General features: G+C 39.8%; 1 protein-coding gene across 1 annotated transcript in view; it reads left to right on the top strand.

Annotated features, from left to right (window-relative positions):
* Window positions 1-20,751, top strand: part of VPS41 (VPS41 subunit of HOPS complex) — a 104,048-nt gene that overhangs the window by 56,814 nt on the left and 26,483 nt on the right. Inside the window, exons 9-16 of the mRNA XM_042888784.1 lie at window positions 606-752; window positions 1,928-1,994; window positions 9,328-9,425; window positions 11,619-11,748; window positions 13,453-13,568; window positions 14,867-14,923; window positions 16,725-16,786; window positions 17,476-17,557. Of these exons, the coding sequence (XP_042744718.1) occupies window positions 606-752; window positions 1,928-1,994; window positions 9,328-9,425; window positions 11,619-11,748; window positions 13,453-13,568; window positions 14,867-14,923; window positions 16,725-16,786; window positions 17,476-17,557 (759 nt within the window). The remainder of the gene's footprint in view (window positions 1-605; window positions 753-1,927; window positions 1,995-9,327; window positions 9,426-11,618; window positions 11,749-13,452; window positions 13,569-14,866; window positions 14,924-16,724; window positions 16,787-17,475; window positions 17,558-20,751) is intronic.

A 20,751-nucleotide genomic window follows, 5' to 3' on the forward strand; every position in this document is an offset into this window, starting at 1 on the left:
TAAAATGACTTTAATCTTCCTTTCTTTAAACTTTTTGTTCTGCTGGTTTGGGATATTTCCTGAGGAGGCAGTGAAAAATCACACTGTGTAAAACCAAACATCATTTAAATATGCTTGTTTTTCCCTTTCAGCGTAAGAGTATAAATGCATTTTTAGAGAAGTACAGATTGATGTCATTTATATTAATGAGTTGTTGCTTCACATCTTTTCTTTTTTTCTGAGATGAAAATTTTGGTTTCTCTATGAGGAGCGTTATGGAAGCGCATGGGATGCTTTTGTTTCTTCAAGTAATAGCACCAGCCCAAACAATCTGGAATGGTTCATGACTTGAGCTGCTGCTGCTGATTTTCTCCTCATTCATTCTTTATGTCTTTTTATTTGACGTGTAAAGTTCAAGTGTCAGTTTATTCTGATCTTACCATTTCTCCTGTTACATCCTGGGCTAGGTTGGTCTTTGTATCAACAGCTTTTTGTGTTGGCGTTTTCATCTGTACCCTGCAACTTATAAAAACTGCTACGTCTGTCAAACAGTGCAAAATCGTATGGGCTCTGGTGGTTAGGAGTTTGTCATGCTGAATAAAGTCCTCTTCTGTTTAAACTTTCAGGGCGTGAAGATACTTGACATGATCTCCAAGCAAAGAATTACCAATGTGCCTCGAGATGACATAAGCCTTCGCCCAGACATGTATCCCTGTAGCCTTTGCTGGAAGGATAATTTAACACTGATTATTGGCTGGGGAAATTCAGTAAAGGTGCAATTACCTGTCTTTGTAATAAATGCTTGCTGTTATCACAGACAAACAGAGGATTATTTCTGAAAAGCAAAGACAATCGAAAAAAATAGAGTTTGGTTTGACTGCAGTCTGCAGAACTCCTGCTGCCATAGAAATGTCATTGGACTGACCCTCATGAGGAGGAGGAGTGATAGACACCCAGCGGTCAGACAGATTTCTGTGTGTGAGCATGCAGCGAGTATAATCCTCAGGGACACTTCTCTGTGCCTTCGAGAGATTTCCTCTTTTGAAAGCTTTCAGAGGGGCTTTTGAATTCATTTCTTTTCATTAGCATTAAGGAAGAACAACTTAGCGTGAGTTATTTTTGGAGGAACTTTAGGGTCTGAGGACTTTGACTGCTAAAGGAAGACACGTTTTTTGAGCCAACCGTGGGGTAAAAAAAAAAAGAGGAGGGGGGATAGAGGGCTGGCTGCTTAGAGTTTTGCTTTGCTTTCACTAGGGAACTGGCATTTTGAACTCATGTACTGGAAGCTGTCTGTGATTTGTGCAGACCAGTAGCTGAAAGGAGTTTGTTAGAGCCTGGTAGATGTTTTCTTACAACAGCTTGCTACGTCATTGCACAGTGGGAAATTAAAAGCACTTGGTGGGAAAGTACGGTAACGTAGGTGAAGCATAAAAAGCTTTTGGAGCATTAAGCTTAAAATTTTACAGATGAAGAAGTTTGTCCTAAGTTTGGCACCTGACGTTCCATTGTTTTGTGTGTGCTTCCTGACATTGTTGTATTTTCATTTCTTTATATGTATGTACTCTCCTGTTGCTTGGAGTTGCAGTAGCATATGCTTACTGAAATAGCGAGGTGATGAGACAGTAAGCATGAGAAGATACCAAAATCAAACTCCCACATGCAACTGTGAAGAAATCACAGTGAGAAGATGCTTCCAGATGTCTCTGGTGGTCCATCTGCCTTCTCCTCTCTCACCCTATGTATAAGGCTGAGGGCTACGATCAGAAATTTCCTTTTGGGTTTTCTTCCTCAGTGATTCGTCATCACTGTTTTGCTGCCTGTGTTTTTCAAAGTCCAGAAGTGCAGCTTCAAGAACACTGCAGTGAGAAAAGGAGTGTCTGGGAAAAGTTAGCATCATTTTAAGAATCACAGTTTGTTCATCATAATGATCCAGATATCTCTTCCCTAGATTTGCTCGGTGAAGGAGCGGCATGCCAGTGAAATGCGTGACCTTCCAAACCGCTATGTGGAAATAGGTATGATGGTATGAATGTGTGCCTTCTTGGAATTAGATAAGCTTTGAGAGGTCTGTTTTGACATTGAGCCTGGAAAAGTTGTTACAGTTCAGAAGCAACTTGTAGTCATAACGTAAATGTCTCCTCACTTTTACCTGATGAGGTTGTTACGATGTTCTGCGTAGTTTTTTGCAAGCTGAGAGTCTTAAATTTGTGCTCTTCTACAATCAGACTGTTGTGTGAGGGAAAAGTGGATGTCCTAACTTGCCTTTCATGCAGATTTTTACAGAGATTTTGGCCTGCTGTCTTTCTTAAATGATGGTCAGTACACTAATAAGGAACAAAGAGGCACTACCTTAATTAATTATTTATTGTTAAACTACGCTGCTTATTCTGGGTTTGGAATAGCTCTAGAAAATTGATTGGAATTTCTTTTTGTTCCCTTTTTTTGCTCTTTGCTTTCCTATTTCTGTAGGTGATGTGAATAATTTCATTATTGCTGATTAATGGAAGTGGTGTTGACAGCATGTGTGTATGAAGTAAAGCACAAAGGGGAATTCAAATGAAATTTGACAGTGGTTGGTGGGGAGTTGTAAACAAAAGCTCAACTGTTCTCAGAGGAAGCTTTTGGTAAGGAAAGGTCTATGAAGAGGTAACACTGACAAGATAAACAGGGACTCCATAGTCCAGAGAGGACAACTATGGAGTTTTGTGCTTCCTTGTCTTGACTGCAATGAGATGAGATGTAAATAAGAGTGTTCCAACAAAATCCTGACTCATGTCAGCATATTGGCCAGGGAGATACGTGCCGTAGATGTGTACAGCTTTATGATGTCAGAAAAAAAAACAGAGTTTTAAAATAGCTTCTCAAAATCAGCTAGGAAGTGGGTGTTAAACATTGTAGGAATTGTAGATACTAAAAGAAATCATGCTTGACTATTAACTGATATTTGAATGCTGCTTGCTGGTTAAGATTATATAGTCCCAAAAGAATAATTAAACATGAGATTCTAGAATTTTTGAGGGAATTATATCAGGAAGAAATTCAGTCTTGTCCAATCTCTTATAGAAGATTTATATATTCTATATTCTGTATTCTATATTCTGTAAGTCCCTTTTCTAAGTAGCTTTTAGGAAATAATTAAATAGGGTGATTTTACATACTGACAAGCAAACAAGAACGTATTCTTCACTTATAGTATGACTTTGTTGTGGGAGCTAACCTGTCTGCTGGAATTTCATTTTAAAAACAATAAAAAGCTGTCGTAAAACTGTTTGGCTGCAAATCTGAAGGTTAGAGAGTTCTGTGGAAGTAACTTTTTCATATTTCAAACTTGAGCATGAAGTCTTCTCAGTATTCTTGAGGACTGCTGTTTTATCTCACTTAACCTGTTGATGATGTGCTTGAAGTTTTTCTTCCTGGTTTCACGTCAAAGCATTGAAACAGCTCTGCCAAAGGCTGCCAGTGGCACTCATTGGAATGTGGATATTAGACTGAGAGGGAAAAACAGGCGAAACTATTTGTTCAAGTCTGAACGGAAATTACAGTAGATTTTGATTTAGTCACATGGAAAGTCTTTGAGAGTTGTGTGTCATCATGCCATAGCATCCGTTTCAATTTAATTGTAGTTTAAACTTTACTTTTCAGGCGCATAGCTGGAAAATTGGTGTTATTAATGGGCAGACTGACCAGCAGCCAATATGTTTTTTGGCAAGAAAATCCATATTCTAAATGGATGCATTTGTTGATATACTCCTGTAATGTAAAGAATTTACACAAAACAGGAATATAGTCCAGTGATAGCTTAATATCCTTGAGATATTCTTTTGGCTTATAGCTTTTATGGCATCGTCTCATCAGGATAATACATGTGAGAAAACACTGTATTGTCATAGGCTCCATATCTCAGTAGTTCAGATTTGGTTTTTTAGAGCTATTCAGAGGGCCTCGAAGTTCTACAACATCATAGCAAACTATGGTGGCATCAGTAGACAGTAGATGTTTTTCCAATGGCTTGCATCCCAGGAAGCAAAGCAATTCCTGCCTTGTAAGTTATAGGATCCTGTGTACCAAGGATTTTACCTTGATGCACAGCCATGCTTGATGTGTGGAAGGAAATAAATATGGTATCTACCTTGATCCTAAACCAGGTGGCCTGTGTTGTAGGAAGGTAACACCACTGAACTGTTTTGGCTGTTGTATTTCAAAGAAGACAATGCTGTGGCTACATGCAGAAGAGGTATCGCAGAATGTATTGTTCTCATGCAGTAAGATCTGCTCGACATCACTAGTCTTATTTACATCTTTCAGTATATTAATGTGCTGTTCTTCGTTAATCATTCCTGTTTGTGGTTACACGTCACACTTCGTTGTGTACGTGAGACTTCATTCACTGTCGAAGATAAACTCAAGCAAAGTGTTTCTATTTAGGTCTAAATGTATGTTAGCTGTGCAGATCCTATCAGTTTATAGCTGCCTGCTACCGCGGTGCAGCAGTGTATTGATTAGAAAGTATCGGTATTGAATTACAGGCTTAACGTGGACTAAATGCCATTGTGATTCTTCTCAAAGAGTGCTTGACCCCAGTGCTCACTTCTGATACGTGTACAAAAGCTGTAATGCTAGACAGCTTCTGAACTGGCAGCCCTTCCTCAATTGTGGTCGGCTAGTAGGCTGCTTGCTAAGGAACTAATTAGCACTTTGCACTTAATGCAGTGCCTTGGCAAAGTAAAATTGGGTAATAGTGGGAAATAATCTTCCAGTGGTCTAGTCGAGTAGCTCATGAAGTATTTAACGTGGAAGGCAGTAAAAGACTGGAAGTTGATTAGAGATTTCTCATTCCATTCATTTTAGCCTAGATTTTAGTAGAGGAATCTCAGCTTAATTCCAGGTGCCAGCCTGCCAGCAATGCCTCCAGCATTTCTTTCCCCTGGGCATTCCCCCACTTTCCCCACAAAGCAAACTTCTGGTATAAGAATTGCATGTGGATATGATGTAACAACACATCCTTGTGTTTTGAGGAGGGATAGCTGTATCACCACATAGAAAGTTATCACCAAGTACTGAGAACACCATGTTTTTAGCTGAAAGAAAATGTGGGGCTATTTATTTTTTGCTTCGTAAAGCAAGATAATGTGATCTGCTGTAGCAGCATATTTTTCTTTACAAAAAGAGAACTTAAGGCTTCCTAATGAATATAGTGAGCAATAAATTAAAAGTGAATAAATGTCATCATCTTTAAGCTAATTTACGCAACTATTTAACTGCAGCAAGTCTACTTTAGGAAAAGGAAATGGCCAAAAAAAGAAAAGGAAAGAGAAATCCCCATCTGTGTACCTGTGTACCCAACTTCTGCTCATCGTGTTCTGTCACAAGACAAGTAAATCATCCATAAATTCCTTAACAAAAATTACCCCAGACTAAGACTTCTGAATATTTGCCCTGTTGGTTGATCAGATTTTAGGGTATTTTACAGAAAATTAGCTGGGAAGCTTTAAAACTTTTTTTCATGCGATCATGTTGAATTAACAGTATTAAGATAACAGACTCTGCTTTATTTCATTGGAAATGCTCATCATCTGCTGTGTGGCATTTGAGGTTATATTAGGAATGATTGACAGATCATTGTTCAATACTCTCTAAGAGCCTTTCTAAACTCTCAGCATTCAAACAGAAATAAATCTGAAGATGACTTTTCCAACCATTGTATTAGTAAGTAAATACGGATGTTATGAATTCTGATTTCAGAAGCATGAAATAAATTCTGTTTTCCTAATCAGTAATATATAGGGATCTATTTGAGTCTTACCTTATTGCTCTTCCTACTGGAATTGAAGGAAACAGTGGGTAAAAATGCTATCACAATGTGTACATAACTAAGTAGAGTTGCTTAATTTTCATGTATAGTATGAAGGAGAGAACTGCAAAGAGTTGTAAGGATGCTCAAGCACAAATAAACTACGCTCAAGTGGGTTACTTCAGTGGGCCTCCTCAGAAATTTCCAGTTCCTTTTGTGTTGCAGTTGACATTTCTCTAACTGAGCACATCTTGAGCTTTCTGCTCAGATTCCTAGTCAGAAGGAAGCTCTGCCCTGGGAATTTGAATTTATGAAGACCTTTGTGGAGTTTAATGGGAGATAGGAGCAATTTGTAAGTATGAAAATACTTAAATGCTGAGGCAGGTGTTTGTATATAAAGATTTTCAAAGGAAGATATCAGTGTTAGAAAAATTGAGATTTATATTTTCTTTAAAGCTTATGTTGGATAGTACATTTGAAAGTATTGTTCAACTTCTCTTAAAGTAAACTATGTATACGTGTGTGTGTGCTTTGTGATTTGCTTATATCCATCTCAAGACACTTTAAGTGGTACTTATATAGGACAAAAGCCTTTTGTGGTCCTCTAGCTGGCACTGAGAGCGCATATGGGGCAAAAAGCATGTTTTGTATCAAACGCAACTTCCTGAACCTGGTTAATAGCTAATCAAAGCACACTGTTTTCTACAGCATTTTGTTTTACATAATTAGCAAAGCACTGGTACTGGAGATGCCATCTTGAGAGCACTTCAGGGGATGCTATTCTGCTGATTTTATAGGTGTTCCCTACATAGATAGTGAAAAGGTAGAGACATCACCCCAGCAGCTAGCAGCGCACCAGAATGCTCTGGGCTGGCCAGGGTCATCTTGCTTTATGGCTCCCCTGCTGTTGAAATATGTATGAGCTAACTAAAAACTACCCTGAGTGCCTCTCCATTTCTTTTGTGCACCATATGGAATTAAAAACCAGAAAGTATCAAGAAAAAGGCTTCTTTTCATCTATTAAGTTTCATGTTTGTTCTCTGCACCTTCCTGCTCACTTTCCCGAAATTAATGTCAAAATCTTGGCCTCATTGAAATCGATGTCAGCACAGTGTTATCACTGTAAACACAGTTGCACACTTTAAATTTGCAGTGCACTATTTTTCGAGATTTTATTAAGCAAAACAGGCTTTAAAAATAAAAAATAAAAGTCAGTGCACTGCCTGTGGGAAAGTTGTTTTTATAGAGTTTGGGTAAATAATGTAATGTATGCTGTTTTATTTATGTGGTATGTTTCGTCTATTTCACTTAATGAACAAGATGATTTACAGGTTTCATCTCTGCTTCCTTGGTAATTTGTCTGACAGCTGTACGTAGATGATGAACATAAAGTAGATGCACTGTCAACACATCTTCCATCCGCTTGTATGATAGGCATAAACATGTGTGACACGCGGTCATACTGTGGTCATTCCTATTTACTTTGGTGCTGTGTTTGGTTTAATTGTTTTGGATCCTTTTCAAATTAACAGCACTTCTGGAATACCTCCTTGTAGGATTTTTTCCCCTTGATCAGGAGAAACTGTGGAGATAAGTCAGATTATCCTCATGGTGCTCTGAGCTCTAATAATTGTCACAGTTCTTCAGTAAAACTTTTCCTGATGATCTGTATCAGAGGCTTCTGTCAGGTCATAGAGCGCAGCCTGTGCCAGGCAGCCTTTGTTCAAGGCTGTCACAGCTGTGCTGGAGCCTTGTGTTTCCACAAGGTCTCTCGAGGAAGAAGAGCTGAGAGAAGGCTGGAAGTGAAACCGAGGGAGCTGAACTCTATTTAGAAACAAATCTCACAGAGATTTCCTTGTATATCTTTTCTGAACAGCAGTACTGCCTTATCCAAACTAGATTCTGTGGGTGTTACAGACTACTTTAGGAGTGCCTCACTGACTGAGGAAATGAAGCCCCAGTGTAGGCCAAACACATGTGATTTTTCAAAACTGTCCCCGTAATCTTTATAAAGATACCATTCATCACTCTGCTTTCCTTTCCAAATTCATATGACAGTATTTCATATGCCTCCGAGAGCCTTCGCTTGTCACTTTTTAATCTGTCAACAAAAGTTTCTTTGCTGTCCTTCTACCCTGTGCTCTAGATGTTACTTTTTTTCTTCTCCATGCACTTGCTCCTGTCTTCCACGTTGTCCTAAAATGCCAAATACTAAATTATAAGCTGGGAATAAGATTTATTATGTAGACATTATTAACATGGTTGTTTTTAAAGTCATCGCTCAAAGCAACGTATGACACAATCCAAGTAATCTCATCACTCTTGCAGTATAGAACAAAATAATGACATACAGGACTACCAGTGTGAACCTGTTCTCTGCTAGAATAGATTGTTTTACCCTTGTGCCATGCTTTGGCCTCCCAGTGATGTCAAAGTGTCAGCCATCATTAAGAGAAAAACAGCATTTGCTTATTCAGTGAGAGACAGATGTCAAATACGTATTTTATTTGGCAGTGTTTTTTTCCTCTTATATCAGGAGGACAATTATTTATCCTGTTTCTTCGTATTGCCTTGGCTAAAGCAAATTATATTTATGCTGCATTTGCTATTTGCTTTACTGAAATAATTACCTATTTCAGTGAACAGAAGATAGTGGTAGTGTACCTTGACTGGAAAGAAGGAAACATTTATTTTCTACTTACATTTTCCTGAAACTGTCTTGAGAGAAAATTATGATGGATCTAATATATTCTGTTTAACAACAATTAATTTGCTAATACAAGCACTAAGACCTGCAGATGTTTAATGCCTATACTGTAAAGCCAGGAGTAAAAAGCTAAATAATTCTTTCTGCCTAAAAGCTCAGCTACAATGAGCCCTTTTACAAGTTCAGCTCTCTTTTTTTTTTATTCCCCAAAATAGTCAACACTTAAATTGGTCATGAAAACAAGACAGTATGGGAAATCATATTTTCAGTTTCAAGGATAAGAAAAGCCTCTGTTTAACTGTATCTTTTCTTAGTGATGAGTGTATCTGTAAATCTTCTGATAATGAATTAATAATGACCTTTGTGTTTTCATATATCATACCAACAGATGTATCAGGTGTGATTGTCTTACGGTTACACAACTTTCTGTAAATATGCAAACCTACAGAGATCTTTTGTACACTACCTATTTTACTGAGCTTGGCTTTTTTCCTTTTTTTTTTTTTTTCCCCTCTCCAGTGTGATTACTGGAAGTCTAGCTGACCATTCATTTCAAATGTTTCATCTCTAGCATGTCCTGGAGCACAAACATTTCTTCTTGCAAGTCTTAATGGAATTGAATCTGTTAAATGTAATTTTTCATCATCTTGCTGATCCAACTGGGAAGTCTGTAGGTTTGCTATATGTATTGAGTCTACTTTTCTCTGAACTGATACTCTGTGTTGTTGGTTGCTCCCTCAAAATAAGCTGTGTGTTTTTCTTAGGAAGCAGTTCATACATTTATTTGCTTAATAATTTAATAATAATAATTTGCTCAATAATTCCTTCTGTTTCCATTCCTGTGTTTCAGTTTTCCAGTTTGATACAGAGTTCTATATCAGTGGGCTTGCACCTCTCTGTGACCAACTTGTTATACTTTCATACGTAAAGGAGGTTTCTGAAAAGACGGTAATTATTTTTCTGTTACAATTTCACCACACCACTGAGCTCTCCTGGGAGTTAGAACTTACTTAAACTACTCAGGCAGATCTGATTACCTGTGAAAGAGTTGCAACCAGCTTGTAGTGAGCAGAGCCTGAGACTTCTCTGACCTAGCAAATAAGGGCAGCAAGGATAATGCTGAAAACTAATGGATTTACCTTTTAAAAGCTCTGTCCTTTTGTTTCCTGCAGGAAGCAGAGAAGGTCTCTAGGTAGTCTTTCTCTTATTTCTTCCTTTTACCCCTACCTCTTACTGTTTCTCTCCATTTCTGTGCTATTTCTGCACCAGAAGAAATGAAGGATCTCTCTAGCTAGAGGAACACCATGCTGAACATACATCTTAGAAGAAAAGAGATTCGTGAAGCTGATCGGTCACTGTAGCAGGGGTGGGATGCATTGTTGCAAGTGCATGGCATTGCCATTCCCCAGACCTTGGTTGTGTGCACCAAGGTATGATAGCTAGCTAGCTAGATGGCTAGAAATCAAAATTCATGTCAGCCACTTCTACTGCAAGCAGGCGCGTATGGTGTCTGTCTCCAGCATTTATTTCATACTGCCAAATAAAAGGCGAGGTAATGGAGGAAATCCTTGAAGTTGCAGTGTGCGAGTGGCAGATGCTCTTGATCATCTCTTTGATAGTAGGCCTGCATTAGCCAAGCATCACCATAGAAACCTTAAGCAACTGGGTGCACAAGTTGCTAGGCAATGCAACACTGTAGGTTCAAATGAATGCTCGAGCTGGCTGAAATCAATAGGGTTAGCTTCCAGCTCTGCTGCAGGATGTCAGATTATTATTTCTTTATTTGTATGGAGGAGAAAAATAATGTCACAGCATTGGTTCCCAAGAGAGCCAGTGTGGTAGTCCTCCAGTGCGTGAGAGTAGGTGAAAGAAAAGATGGCAAGCAAATTGGATGGGAAGGGGGAGGAAAAGGGGAATTGGAATTCAAGGGAGCAAGGAAATTAGGAAGCCATTGTTAATGAAGAAGGAGGCTGTGGATGTGAGTAGAAACTGAGATGAAACTCATTCTGGCTGCTACAGGGAAGAAAAATGAAAAAAAATTCAGGTAGTCCAATTGTAATAAAACACAAGAAAGAGATTTCACTTGAATTTGCTTTTAATTACCCTTCTGTGTAAACAGACAATAAAATCTCTGCAAGCTGGACGTTCATAGCTTCCCCGTTTTCTGGTGCCTGGGTTCTTTGGGAAGGAAAGGACCATCCTTGTGCTGTGGCTGTGCTCTGGCCTGGTAGGAGCCCTGTGCCAGCATCTCAGAGCCCCTCTGCCTGAGCTCACAGCTCACTGCAGATGCTGTTGGGTGGTGAAGAACACTCCTTCCTACGCTTCATTTCACAGCTTTCAGATGACAACTTCTTACTTGTTACAAATTGCATTGGAATTGAACTTGTGGCTATGCTTCATTTTTCACTTCTGCTGGAACAGTTAGGTCAGGAAAAGACTTCAGTGGTTCTGCTACTGACTAGGTTGGCTGGAGATGTGAAAATCCACTTCTTACGTCACAGTATCCTTTCATGCTGTATTTTGTTAAAATCGACAGTCTGAAATATAAAATAATGCTTTGTCTTGGGCTTTGTCTTAATTAAAATAAGCTAGTTGAGCCAGTGTTTTCTCCATGATGTCATCTTACAGTAAACATCTGCATTTCACTGCTTAAGTTGACCTTTCTGAAGAGCATCAGCACAGTAAAGGTTTTATATTACTCTTAGTTTAATTTTACTTGTAATGCTGCTGGATGCTTAGAAGCGCAAACCTAAACACCAGCTTTAAAGAAATTGATCTTGGTACCAGAATAACATTGATTTGTAGAACTTTGTCCTCTGGGGCCTGAGTCCAGCTGAGAACATCTGAAACTGTTGCATTACTTTTTGTATGCAGTGGTTGATCATCATCTGTTCTAGCTCTGAAAACTTCTGTGACCAAGAGCAGAAAAATAATGCCCAAACTCCCAAGGAGGTTAAGCCTGTGTCATCTCTGCGTCTCCTTCCCTGTGTGGTTCATAGCTGAATACCCATTGCAAAGTGAATTCTGGTGCTGTATCTGGTGCTATAGTTGTTGGGTATCAACTTTACCTGCAGGTGACCATCAGTTGATATTGCTGAGGAAGCTGTGCAGGATGCAGCTAAGATGTCTGCATTTTTCTAGGAGGTGGAGTGTTGCGCCAGGCCCAGACTGGACATCGTACAACCTCTGCCTGAGTCCTGTGAGGAGATCTCTTCTGATGCACTGACAGTACGAGGATTTCAGGAGAATGAATGTAGAGATTACCATCTAGGTAGGTGTTCTTAGTATTGTTTTGTTTTGTTTTCTTAAGAGGATTAAAAATTATTTAATTTGGAAGTGCTCAGAGCCTTCTTAATTTTTCTCATCTCTGTTAATACATGTGACACTGAAATGTAAGAACCAGTCAGATGAAAAAACACAAATGTGCTTTGCTTACAAAGAGGGATATAATTAAACATTATGATTTGCAATGCCACTTCAGATTTGCTGGGAAATGGAGAAGTCTTGATCTCGTGCAATGCCCAGTATTTTGGGGAAAAGTATCTCTGATAGAGATCTGTTCACGATCTTTAGAAGCTCTTGTGAATCTTTGGGTAGAAGGGCTTCGGGAGTAGTGATGAATGAATGATACAGTGTCTGGAAAAGGTTTTTAGGGCCAAAGGTGGAATAGATGTCATTTCAACAGTAAGATGCCCCTGGATCAGATTAAAAGGGGCACGTTACTACTTAGCTTCCCAGTACTGACAAAGCTGTCAGCATGTAACAGACCTCAGAGTGTTAAGATGAGTAGGAACTGGAGTTTGACAACTTCAGCCTTGAAGATGGATTTAATTATGTAGGCAGGGAGAAAAACTCTAGCCTAGTATATACCAGTCTTTTAAATAAGATGGTGGGATTTTCTGCTATACATGTTGTAATTCAAGAAGATGCATGGCAAAGCTGATGCAGAATTCCTTGGTGAAGATTATATACGGAGTGTTAAACAGAAACATTCCTTCTGGCTTTTAAAATCCATGAATCTGATTTTTAAATACCTTCCCTGGCAGCATGTTTCAAGTCATAGGCTTGGCAGGCCTCTTTGTGTTCATCAATGCCCTTAAGCCACTAGAAAGAAATAAACTATATCTCCTCCTGATCTCCAAAACATCTCTGCAGCTATCAGTGGAGTTGTGATTGCTTTATACCTGTCCCTAAGCAGAACACTGATGCCCACAGTTGTACTTTTATGCTTAATAAATATTCTACTTAACCTGACAAGTGTAAAAATTTTGGATGGCTTTAAAGCAAGCAGTATTCTGTGGATTGCTTATAGGCTCAGGAGTGATACATGATATCCCAGATATTCCAGATATGGGATGGGGAATGCTCTTTTTTTCCCATACCCACTAAATATTGATAGTAATTCTTCATGGGTTCTCTGCAAATAATAATTATTCTGAGCAGTCATCTTCTCTGCTTGATATTACCTTTAAGTACATTTTCACTTTGAGCTTACTTAAAAATAAAGGCTTATGGTATAGGCAAATACATTATACATATAACCTTAACTTATAGCGTTGCAAATGCATTGCTGTAATGATGTGCTGTGTCCCCAGAGGTTATGGCATCCATCATTTATGCTTTTGATGGCCTTGACCTTGATGAGGAGGATAAGTTTATTGCAGGCTATGGAGTGTAATAGTCCTCTAAAAGTACAATAATGTGTTCTAAACCGTCATAAAGTTTACACATAGTGAATGAATCAGAATCTGCAATAAGCTGTAGTGATTTTTTTTTTTTTTTTTTTTTGAAAGCTATTTTACCATTTAAGCCAGTTTTAATTCATTGGAGAATATAGCTTTCCGAATAAGCATGTTCTGCAGGAATAGCCTTGCTTCCTTCCTTGCATTTCCTCTTTAAATTCCCCTCTAGGGTGTACTAAAAAGCTTTACTTAAGGAAAATATAATAATAATAAAATTGTGTATGCACTTGCAGAGTATTCGGAAGGTGAATCGCTGTTTTATATCATCAGCCCAAGAGACGTGGTTGTAGCTAAAGAACGGGACCAAGATGACCACATTGACTGGCTTCTTGAGAAGAAGAAATATGAAGTAATTTTTACAACATTCTTTCCTTCAGACTCTTCCGATTTTGGAGTTGTGGTGGTACAGTGAACTTAGCTAGATCATTTGAACTGAATAGTTTCTGTTCCTCCAGTCATTATCTGAATGGCTGTGAGGGCAGGTGTTGGCCATGCACCTCTGCGTCATGTCTCTGCAGGTTTAGACTTCTTAGTGGAGCAACTCATCTGAATGGCACTCAAATGAGATAGGTGAGCTAAACACTGCGAATACTGCCATCAGCATCAGATACAAAATGTGTTTGCTGTCACTAAAAATTATGAAAGCTGTTTCTTGGCTCTAAATCTGCTGATCTGTGTGGCCACTTTCCTAGATCTTTCCTGGACTGTTTTGTAAATATTGGTGGTTTTAAGCACGTGTATCTCAACATCTAAATCAATATTAAATCCTTAAAGACTATCTCACTGTTCTGGATTCTGATTTCCTGCACTTAGTGATTTAGAACACACGTTACCATACATGAAGTGGCTTACAAATGCTTGTTTATATGCTGCTTGTTGGATGCCCATTATAAGAAAAAGAAGTGCCATTCAGCACTTACACCTTTTGTTAATGCAATCATGGTACTCGTCATGCAGGTTTGTTTGAATCTTTGCAGATGCTTTTGTGTCTGAAGAACAAACTTGTGTGATGAGTGCAGTTTTGCAGTTATGTAAATCACAGCATCTGGTCCCTGAAGACTCCAGCAATTTGCAAATGACAGCTGTGCATGTGCCTTTGTGAAAGCTATTCAAGGTAGTAGGTAGCATGAGTGTTAGAATGTATGTTAAAGGTTTCATTTTGTTTGTACAAGTGGCAGCTTTGTTTCTGTGCATTTGAAGTAGAAGAAGGAAGCAAAAATGACACTTAAATATAAGTCATACTGACTGGAGAAGGCTTTTGGGGTAGGGAGCTGTATACCCCTCCCCCACTGCCATACTGATGATTTTTTTCACGTTTTGGTAGGGAAGAGTTCTCATTTGAAAATGATCCAATGGGATTGCATTGTCTTTCTTGTTGTAATCTTGAGATCTGATCCTAATATAGTAATGTGGAGTGAACCCAGATGGAAACAAAAGTAGTTTTCTCTTTGGTTGACTGCTTTTGTTTGGGTATGAATTCAAAGCTGCTCATTCAACCGTGGCATTAAAAATTCTATTGCTTCAAACACCCTGCTCTGGAAAAAAAAAAAAAAAGAAAAAAAAATTGATGTATGCAGTTCTAGACCTTTCTGTATTGAAAGTTTGTGTATATGGCTAGCATCTCTGTTTTCTACTTTCTGAATGCAGGAGGCCTTGATGGCAGCTGAGATCAGTCAGAAAACCATAAAAAAGCACAAGATTTTGGTAAGTCTGAAAACTTCTATTCAAAACAAAGTATCTGATTTCCTTTAGAGCACTGTGAGATGCTACAAATGCATTCCCTGTTCTGTGTCACACCAGACAATAGCTGTTAGGCATACTCCGACTAGCATTCGATTTCCTGGTTTCAGCTGCACAACAGGAATGTTAGTGCATGAAACATGACAGGATGTGGATTTTATAAAGGTGCTATTGACATTAAAAAGAATTTCACTTCTCTGACTGCTGATAGGGATTTTGTTTGCTTTTACTTCTGCATTAAATTTACTGTGGTTCAAGAAGCACAATTATTGCAATATTAGAGATAGAGCATGGGGTGACACATTTCTCTAACTTTTACCCTGTATGTGTGACAGGGTTTTGGCAGGAGTTTCCAAGGTGCAATTGGACGACCTTTTAAATGCTGCTGAAATTCTGCTGCAGTTTCACATCTAGCTCTCGTGTTCCTTTGCAATTCTCATTATATTACATAGTTAAACTCCTTTTCTATTGTATAGTTATTTCCCACCTATACAGTTATTTCCCACTTTTATAGTTCCTTCCAAGAGCAACGAAGAGTATTGGTGTTAAAGACAAAACGTGGGAGGTAGATAATGTAACATTTCTATAATTTGAACACAGAGTATCCATACATCTTAAAAATTCTTTTCTTATGCTGTCCAGAAGTTGAGCCAAGACCTAATGGACCTGATGGATTACCTATCGAGAGTTTGCATGATTTAGCTGCTTTGTGACCCTTGCAAAAGATATAGAGATTTCTTAAGAATCAACTTGACAATATATTAGGAAAAAAAAAAGTACACTTTTCTCTTGATTTGCAAGAATTTCCTCTCCTGGAATGAAATTCATTGTGGGCGTATACAAGCATAGTTGTTGAGGGCTGTTGTGAAACCTGCAGAAGCTGTTAATGGAAAAAAATGAAAGCTGATATCAAGTCTTAAGTGAAGGCTTGAGGGTACAGGGATTTAAAACTAGTCATGCTCTCACTGCCTGTCGGTGATCAGAGCAATGGCATCCCACATGTACCACCTGACCAGTGTTGTGGTTGTCTTGGGTTGTGTTTAGGCTACGATTATAATCACCACCCCTCTGCACCTTCTTATTTTATAACTCTCTTTGCGGTTTGAAACAATGAGTTTTGTGATAGCACTCTTAAGTTACGCAGTGGGTACAGTAGCATGCGTTGACCTTAACGCCAGCATTGAGGTTACAGCAGAAGGCAAGCAGTTGGACAGGATTCTAGTATTATGAGCCTACCAAATTATTTTGGAGCTGAAATGTCTGATAAACTCTTGAGGAGTTGAATTTAATGTGCAATTATATTTCATACTCCTGAAAAATTATTGGTAATGCCTTTACTTTATGAAGCATCCCTGGGGCTTATATTCTCAACCAAGATTTTTGTCTGTTGCTAACTTCATATTGGTAGAGAAGATTTTTGGTTGATGTTCTTATTTTTGAGATAGCCAATGCAAGCACTGAATGATCAGCTGTGTGTTCTGAACAATCTTTAGCATATAGAGGTGGTAGTCTTCCTAGTGTCAACAAGATTATGAAAAGGATGTAAAAGAGCATTGTGATTTGAGTTCTTGGAGTATCTAGGCTAATATTTTGTGTTCTGTTCTGTTCTGTGGGTCCTACTTCTAAAGTAGAACTGAGAGTTTCCATGTAGGGACTGGTGCTTGACATAGTGACAGTGACTGTAGCTGAAACGGGACTTACTGTAGCAGTAAAGTACTTGACTTCCAAACTTTTATAACTAATTACTTATTTTTATTCCCTTTAGGACATAGGCTTAGCCTATATAAATCACCTAGTGGAGAAAGGAGAGCATGACTTGGCTGCTCGGTAGCGTATTAAAGACTTTCTTTGCTGGCTGAAGTGTGTCTGTAAGAAACAGTGAGAGCAATTACTGATTCTGAAGTATTTTGTGCTGTTGTTTTCTGTGTGTTCTGGAGTTTCTAAAGTTCGAAAACATACAGACGTATTACTGTGTCCTTTATTTTCTTGCCTGTAGGGACCTGAAAGTTATTGGAATCTTTCCTAAGTTTAATTGAAATTGAGGCATATTTTTTAGAAAGTAACCTGTGATTTTTTCAAAATTACACTAAATTTTCAACATTGAGGTTTCCTTTAGATGTTGACAATCTTATTAGTGTGTCAGTTGCATGTGAGACCATCAGAAGATAGTTTCTGGTTCTGTGGGTGTAACCAAAAAGACAGATTTGATTACCTAAAAGATAAGAAATTGCCTAAGGTTTGTATTTCAATATGTATGTATGTGTATGTATATCTTTAAGTGCTTAATTTTACTTTGTGAGTGAAATCTCTAGTACAACCCTAGTCAGTAAGGATGAATGCATAGTAAGATGTCAAATTCTTTTGAATGCAATGACATTGCTTGAAGCAATTGCTCTCCAAAATTAGTGAAATTTGAAAGAGTCTGGTAGGGAAAATAAATCCTTGCAATAATGCTGTCACATTTGTGTTATTCTGTGTATGAACTTCTGTTCTCTCCCCTTTCGTTTTTCTCCCAGAAAGTGCCAGAAAATTCTTGGCAAAAACACAGAACTCTGGGAATTTGAAGTTTACAAGTTTAAAGAAATAGGTCAACTTAAGGTAAGTTTATTTGTATCTCTCAGCTGAGGTAATTGGCATGCTCTATTTCCTTCATGTTTTGAGCAAGTATCTAAAGAATTGACATTTAATGACTAATGTGGTAGCACAAGACACTGCCTTTGAAATTCTTGCACCACATCCTGAGTTGTACAGCTGTCACTCAGGTTGATAGGTGTATGTTAACAAGCCTCCAAACAGGGTTGGAGGCAAAGCATACCCCAGGTACTCAGCTACCTATTTTTAACTTGTTGACAGCCCACAAGTAGAAGACCCACCCCCAGGGGCTTTACTTTCACAGATGCTTACAGTTAAATACATCATTCCCATTTCATTTTCACTTCCTTCGAGTATGTCTTCAAAAATCCTACCTCAGCTTTTACACAGAAAAGCCTCTGTGAGTAGCAGCCTTTCCTGAGCATCCAAAGTCCCTTACAGCAGAGCCAAGGCTTTAATTGTCAAAAAATAGTTAAATAGCCGAGTAATTTAGGGAAAAATTACAGAATCATAGAATGGCTTGGGTTGGATGGGACCTCAGAGATCGTCTAGTTCCAACCCCCTGCTTGTGGGCAGGGTTGCCAACCACTAAATCAGGCACTCGAACAGATCACCAAGGGCCCAATTCAGGCTTACCAAGGGCCTGAAACACCTCCAGGGATGGGACATCCACAGATCCTGTGAGCAGCCTGTTCCAGCACCTCACCACCCTCCCACTGAACAGTTTCCCCCTGACATCTAACCTCATATCCCCTCTTTTCATTTAAAGTAATTCCTCCTTGTCCTATCACTGTCTACCTTTATAAAAAGTTTATTTCCCTCCTCTTTATAAGCTCCCTTTAAGTACTGGAAGTTAGCAATGAGGTCTCTGTGGCACCTTCTCTAGGCTTTTCATTCCCTCTTTTGCTCTCTTTTTTCCTCTTTTCCTCTCTTTTATTCCTCTTTCCTTCTCTTTTTTTTTTCTTTTTCTTTGCAAAATGTTTCCCATTTAAAATGTATTCTTCACGTATTTTGGCTTCATGTGTTTTGGCTTAATTTTTAACCAAAATAGGTGAAGGAAATAGGTTACCAGTTTCATTCTGGAAGAATGTATGAGTTAAAATAAAACAGCTATTTGAAACATTTCTTCGGAGATATGTATCCTGCTGCAGAATTAAAAGCTTGATTCCTTATACAGCTGTTAGCTGATTTTTCTCAATCTTTGATCCTGCTTTTTTACAGCTAATGAAGTGGTAACACTGCTGCTATTATTGGTTTTGTTTGTCTGGAAAGCTAAGTTTCAGCAGGATGTAATTAAGAAACCATATAGTCCGTATGATTCTGTCAGACTATCTTTTCTACAGTCAAAATGGGCTCTTTACTCTTTTCTAGATGATGTGTATGTAAACTATCCCCTCCACATAGCAGAGGGTGATGAGGCAGGGCAAGGGGACACCCGTAGTCTGTGCAGTTCTCTCAATGGCTCCTGGGGCTGGAAATGAGGGCAGTGTGTCTTGCTCTAGGGTACAATCCTATATGGGGGAGAAAAGAGGGGGCATGGGAATCTGCATACAAACTCTAAAATTCCAAAAAAAAAAAAAAAAAAAAAAAGACAGTTATTATTTTTCTTTTTAAAAAAGAAAATTTGTTTATTTTGTGTTTTTTTTTACTTTTTTTATTATTTTGCATTTCTGTTTTAAATTGATTGTTGATTAACCGTTGATTCTTGAACAAAAAGTCCAAGTGAAGCATCTGGGCTGCATCTTCCTGCTGAAATTCAGGACTTCCTCCTGTCCCAAACAAACTCTGCTTCTTCACACCAGCAACTGCCTCTGTCACTTCTGGCTCTTCCTCCCACCCTGGGGAGGGATGAGGGAGTGGGACGGGAAGGATGGGCTCATGGAAGCCTCATCTGTGAAAAGATGAGTTACCAGGAAATGGAGGCTCCATGTGAGCCCATGGGATGGCCCTGAGTTGGGGCCCTCCTGGGTAATGGTAAACTTACAGGATCCTTGTGCCTCTGCGTTGTTCAGTGTCCCCAATAGTCGAGGTCCCTCTGCTGGACTCGTTCTGCTGCCTCCTCACAGCAGCTCAGAGGATGGCAGTCCCTGCCCTGCTCTCTTCCTCAGGATTCAGTGAAGAAGAGATAAGAGGACTTGGGAAGGGACAAGGGAGGGGGATGGGAAGGACGGACTCATAGGAGCCTTGGCTGCAAAAAGAAGAACGACCAGGAAATGGAGGCTCTGCGTGAGCCCACAGGGTGCCCCTGAGCTGGGGCTCTCTTGGATGAGAGCAAACTTACGGGGTGGGAGCATCAGCGCCGGCGTCGAGGCGGCCGTTTGGATGGAGGTGGACGGATCCTGGCGCCCCGGTGATGCCTGGGGCGCGATCTCTTTCTGATCGGCCTGGCAGTGGTGCCGTGCTGGCTGAGCTGCAGCAGCGGAGGTGGATCCACCTCCATCATGTCATCCTCCGGAGGCAGATCCACCTCCATTGGCTCTGTGTCACTGCCAGGCGGGTCCACCTCCATGGGCTCGATGTCGTTGCCCATCGGCCGCCTCTTCTTGAAGGGCGGTTGCTCCATCTCAGATAGGAGAAGCTTTCTGACGTGCAAGCGTCACTCGCTCTCTCCTCTCAGGGGTTCTGAGTGTCCCATGGAAACCAAAACATGGCAGTTGGGAGATGGTTGCAAGAATGTACCATGGAGTGGGGGCTCTGGGGAGGGGTTCTCAGCCACCCTGCAGCTGCCTGGAAAATACCAAGAGGGTCAGGGCAGGGGTTCTTGAGCACCCTGCAGCTAGCTGTCTGTGCTAGACAGCAGCAGAGGGGGCAGAGCGTGCTGATACCCCACAGGCAGCCAAGGGAGACGTAATCGTTAAAAACTGTTGAGTTTCAAGAGTTGTATCAGCTGTCCTTCAGCACCTCTTCTGCCCTGATCCTGGAGGAGAGAGATAGGGAGAAGAGCGCCCGGCATCCTCTGCATGACCGTACTGGGACAAAAAGGGGGTCTGCTAGAGGGCCTGTGTCTTTAGGGCCTGGTCTTGGCCTGAGAATTGGCCAATTGTGGATGAGAAGGCCATTAAAGATTGCAGTCCTCAGCCTGCACTCTCCGTGGCAGAGTGGGTGATTGAAGGTGAAGCCAGGCCTTCCACTACAGCACGCAGAGCTGGATATCAGTCATGCCTCTAGAGGTCGTTTGGACAGATTTGATCTCTGCAGTT

This window comes from Lagopus leucura, unplaced genomic scaffold (genome assembly GCF_019238085.1).
Source record: "Lagopus leucura isolate 7727_CA_CO unplaced genomic scaffold, USGS_WTPT01 Super-Scaffold_100157, whole genome shotgun sequence".
Classification (NCBI taxonomy): Eukaryota; Metazoa; Chordata; class Aves; order Galliformes; family Phasianidae; genus Lagopus; species Lagopus leucura.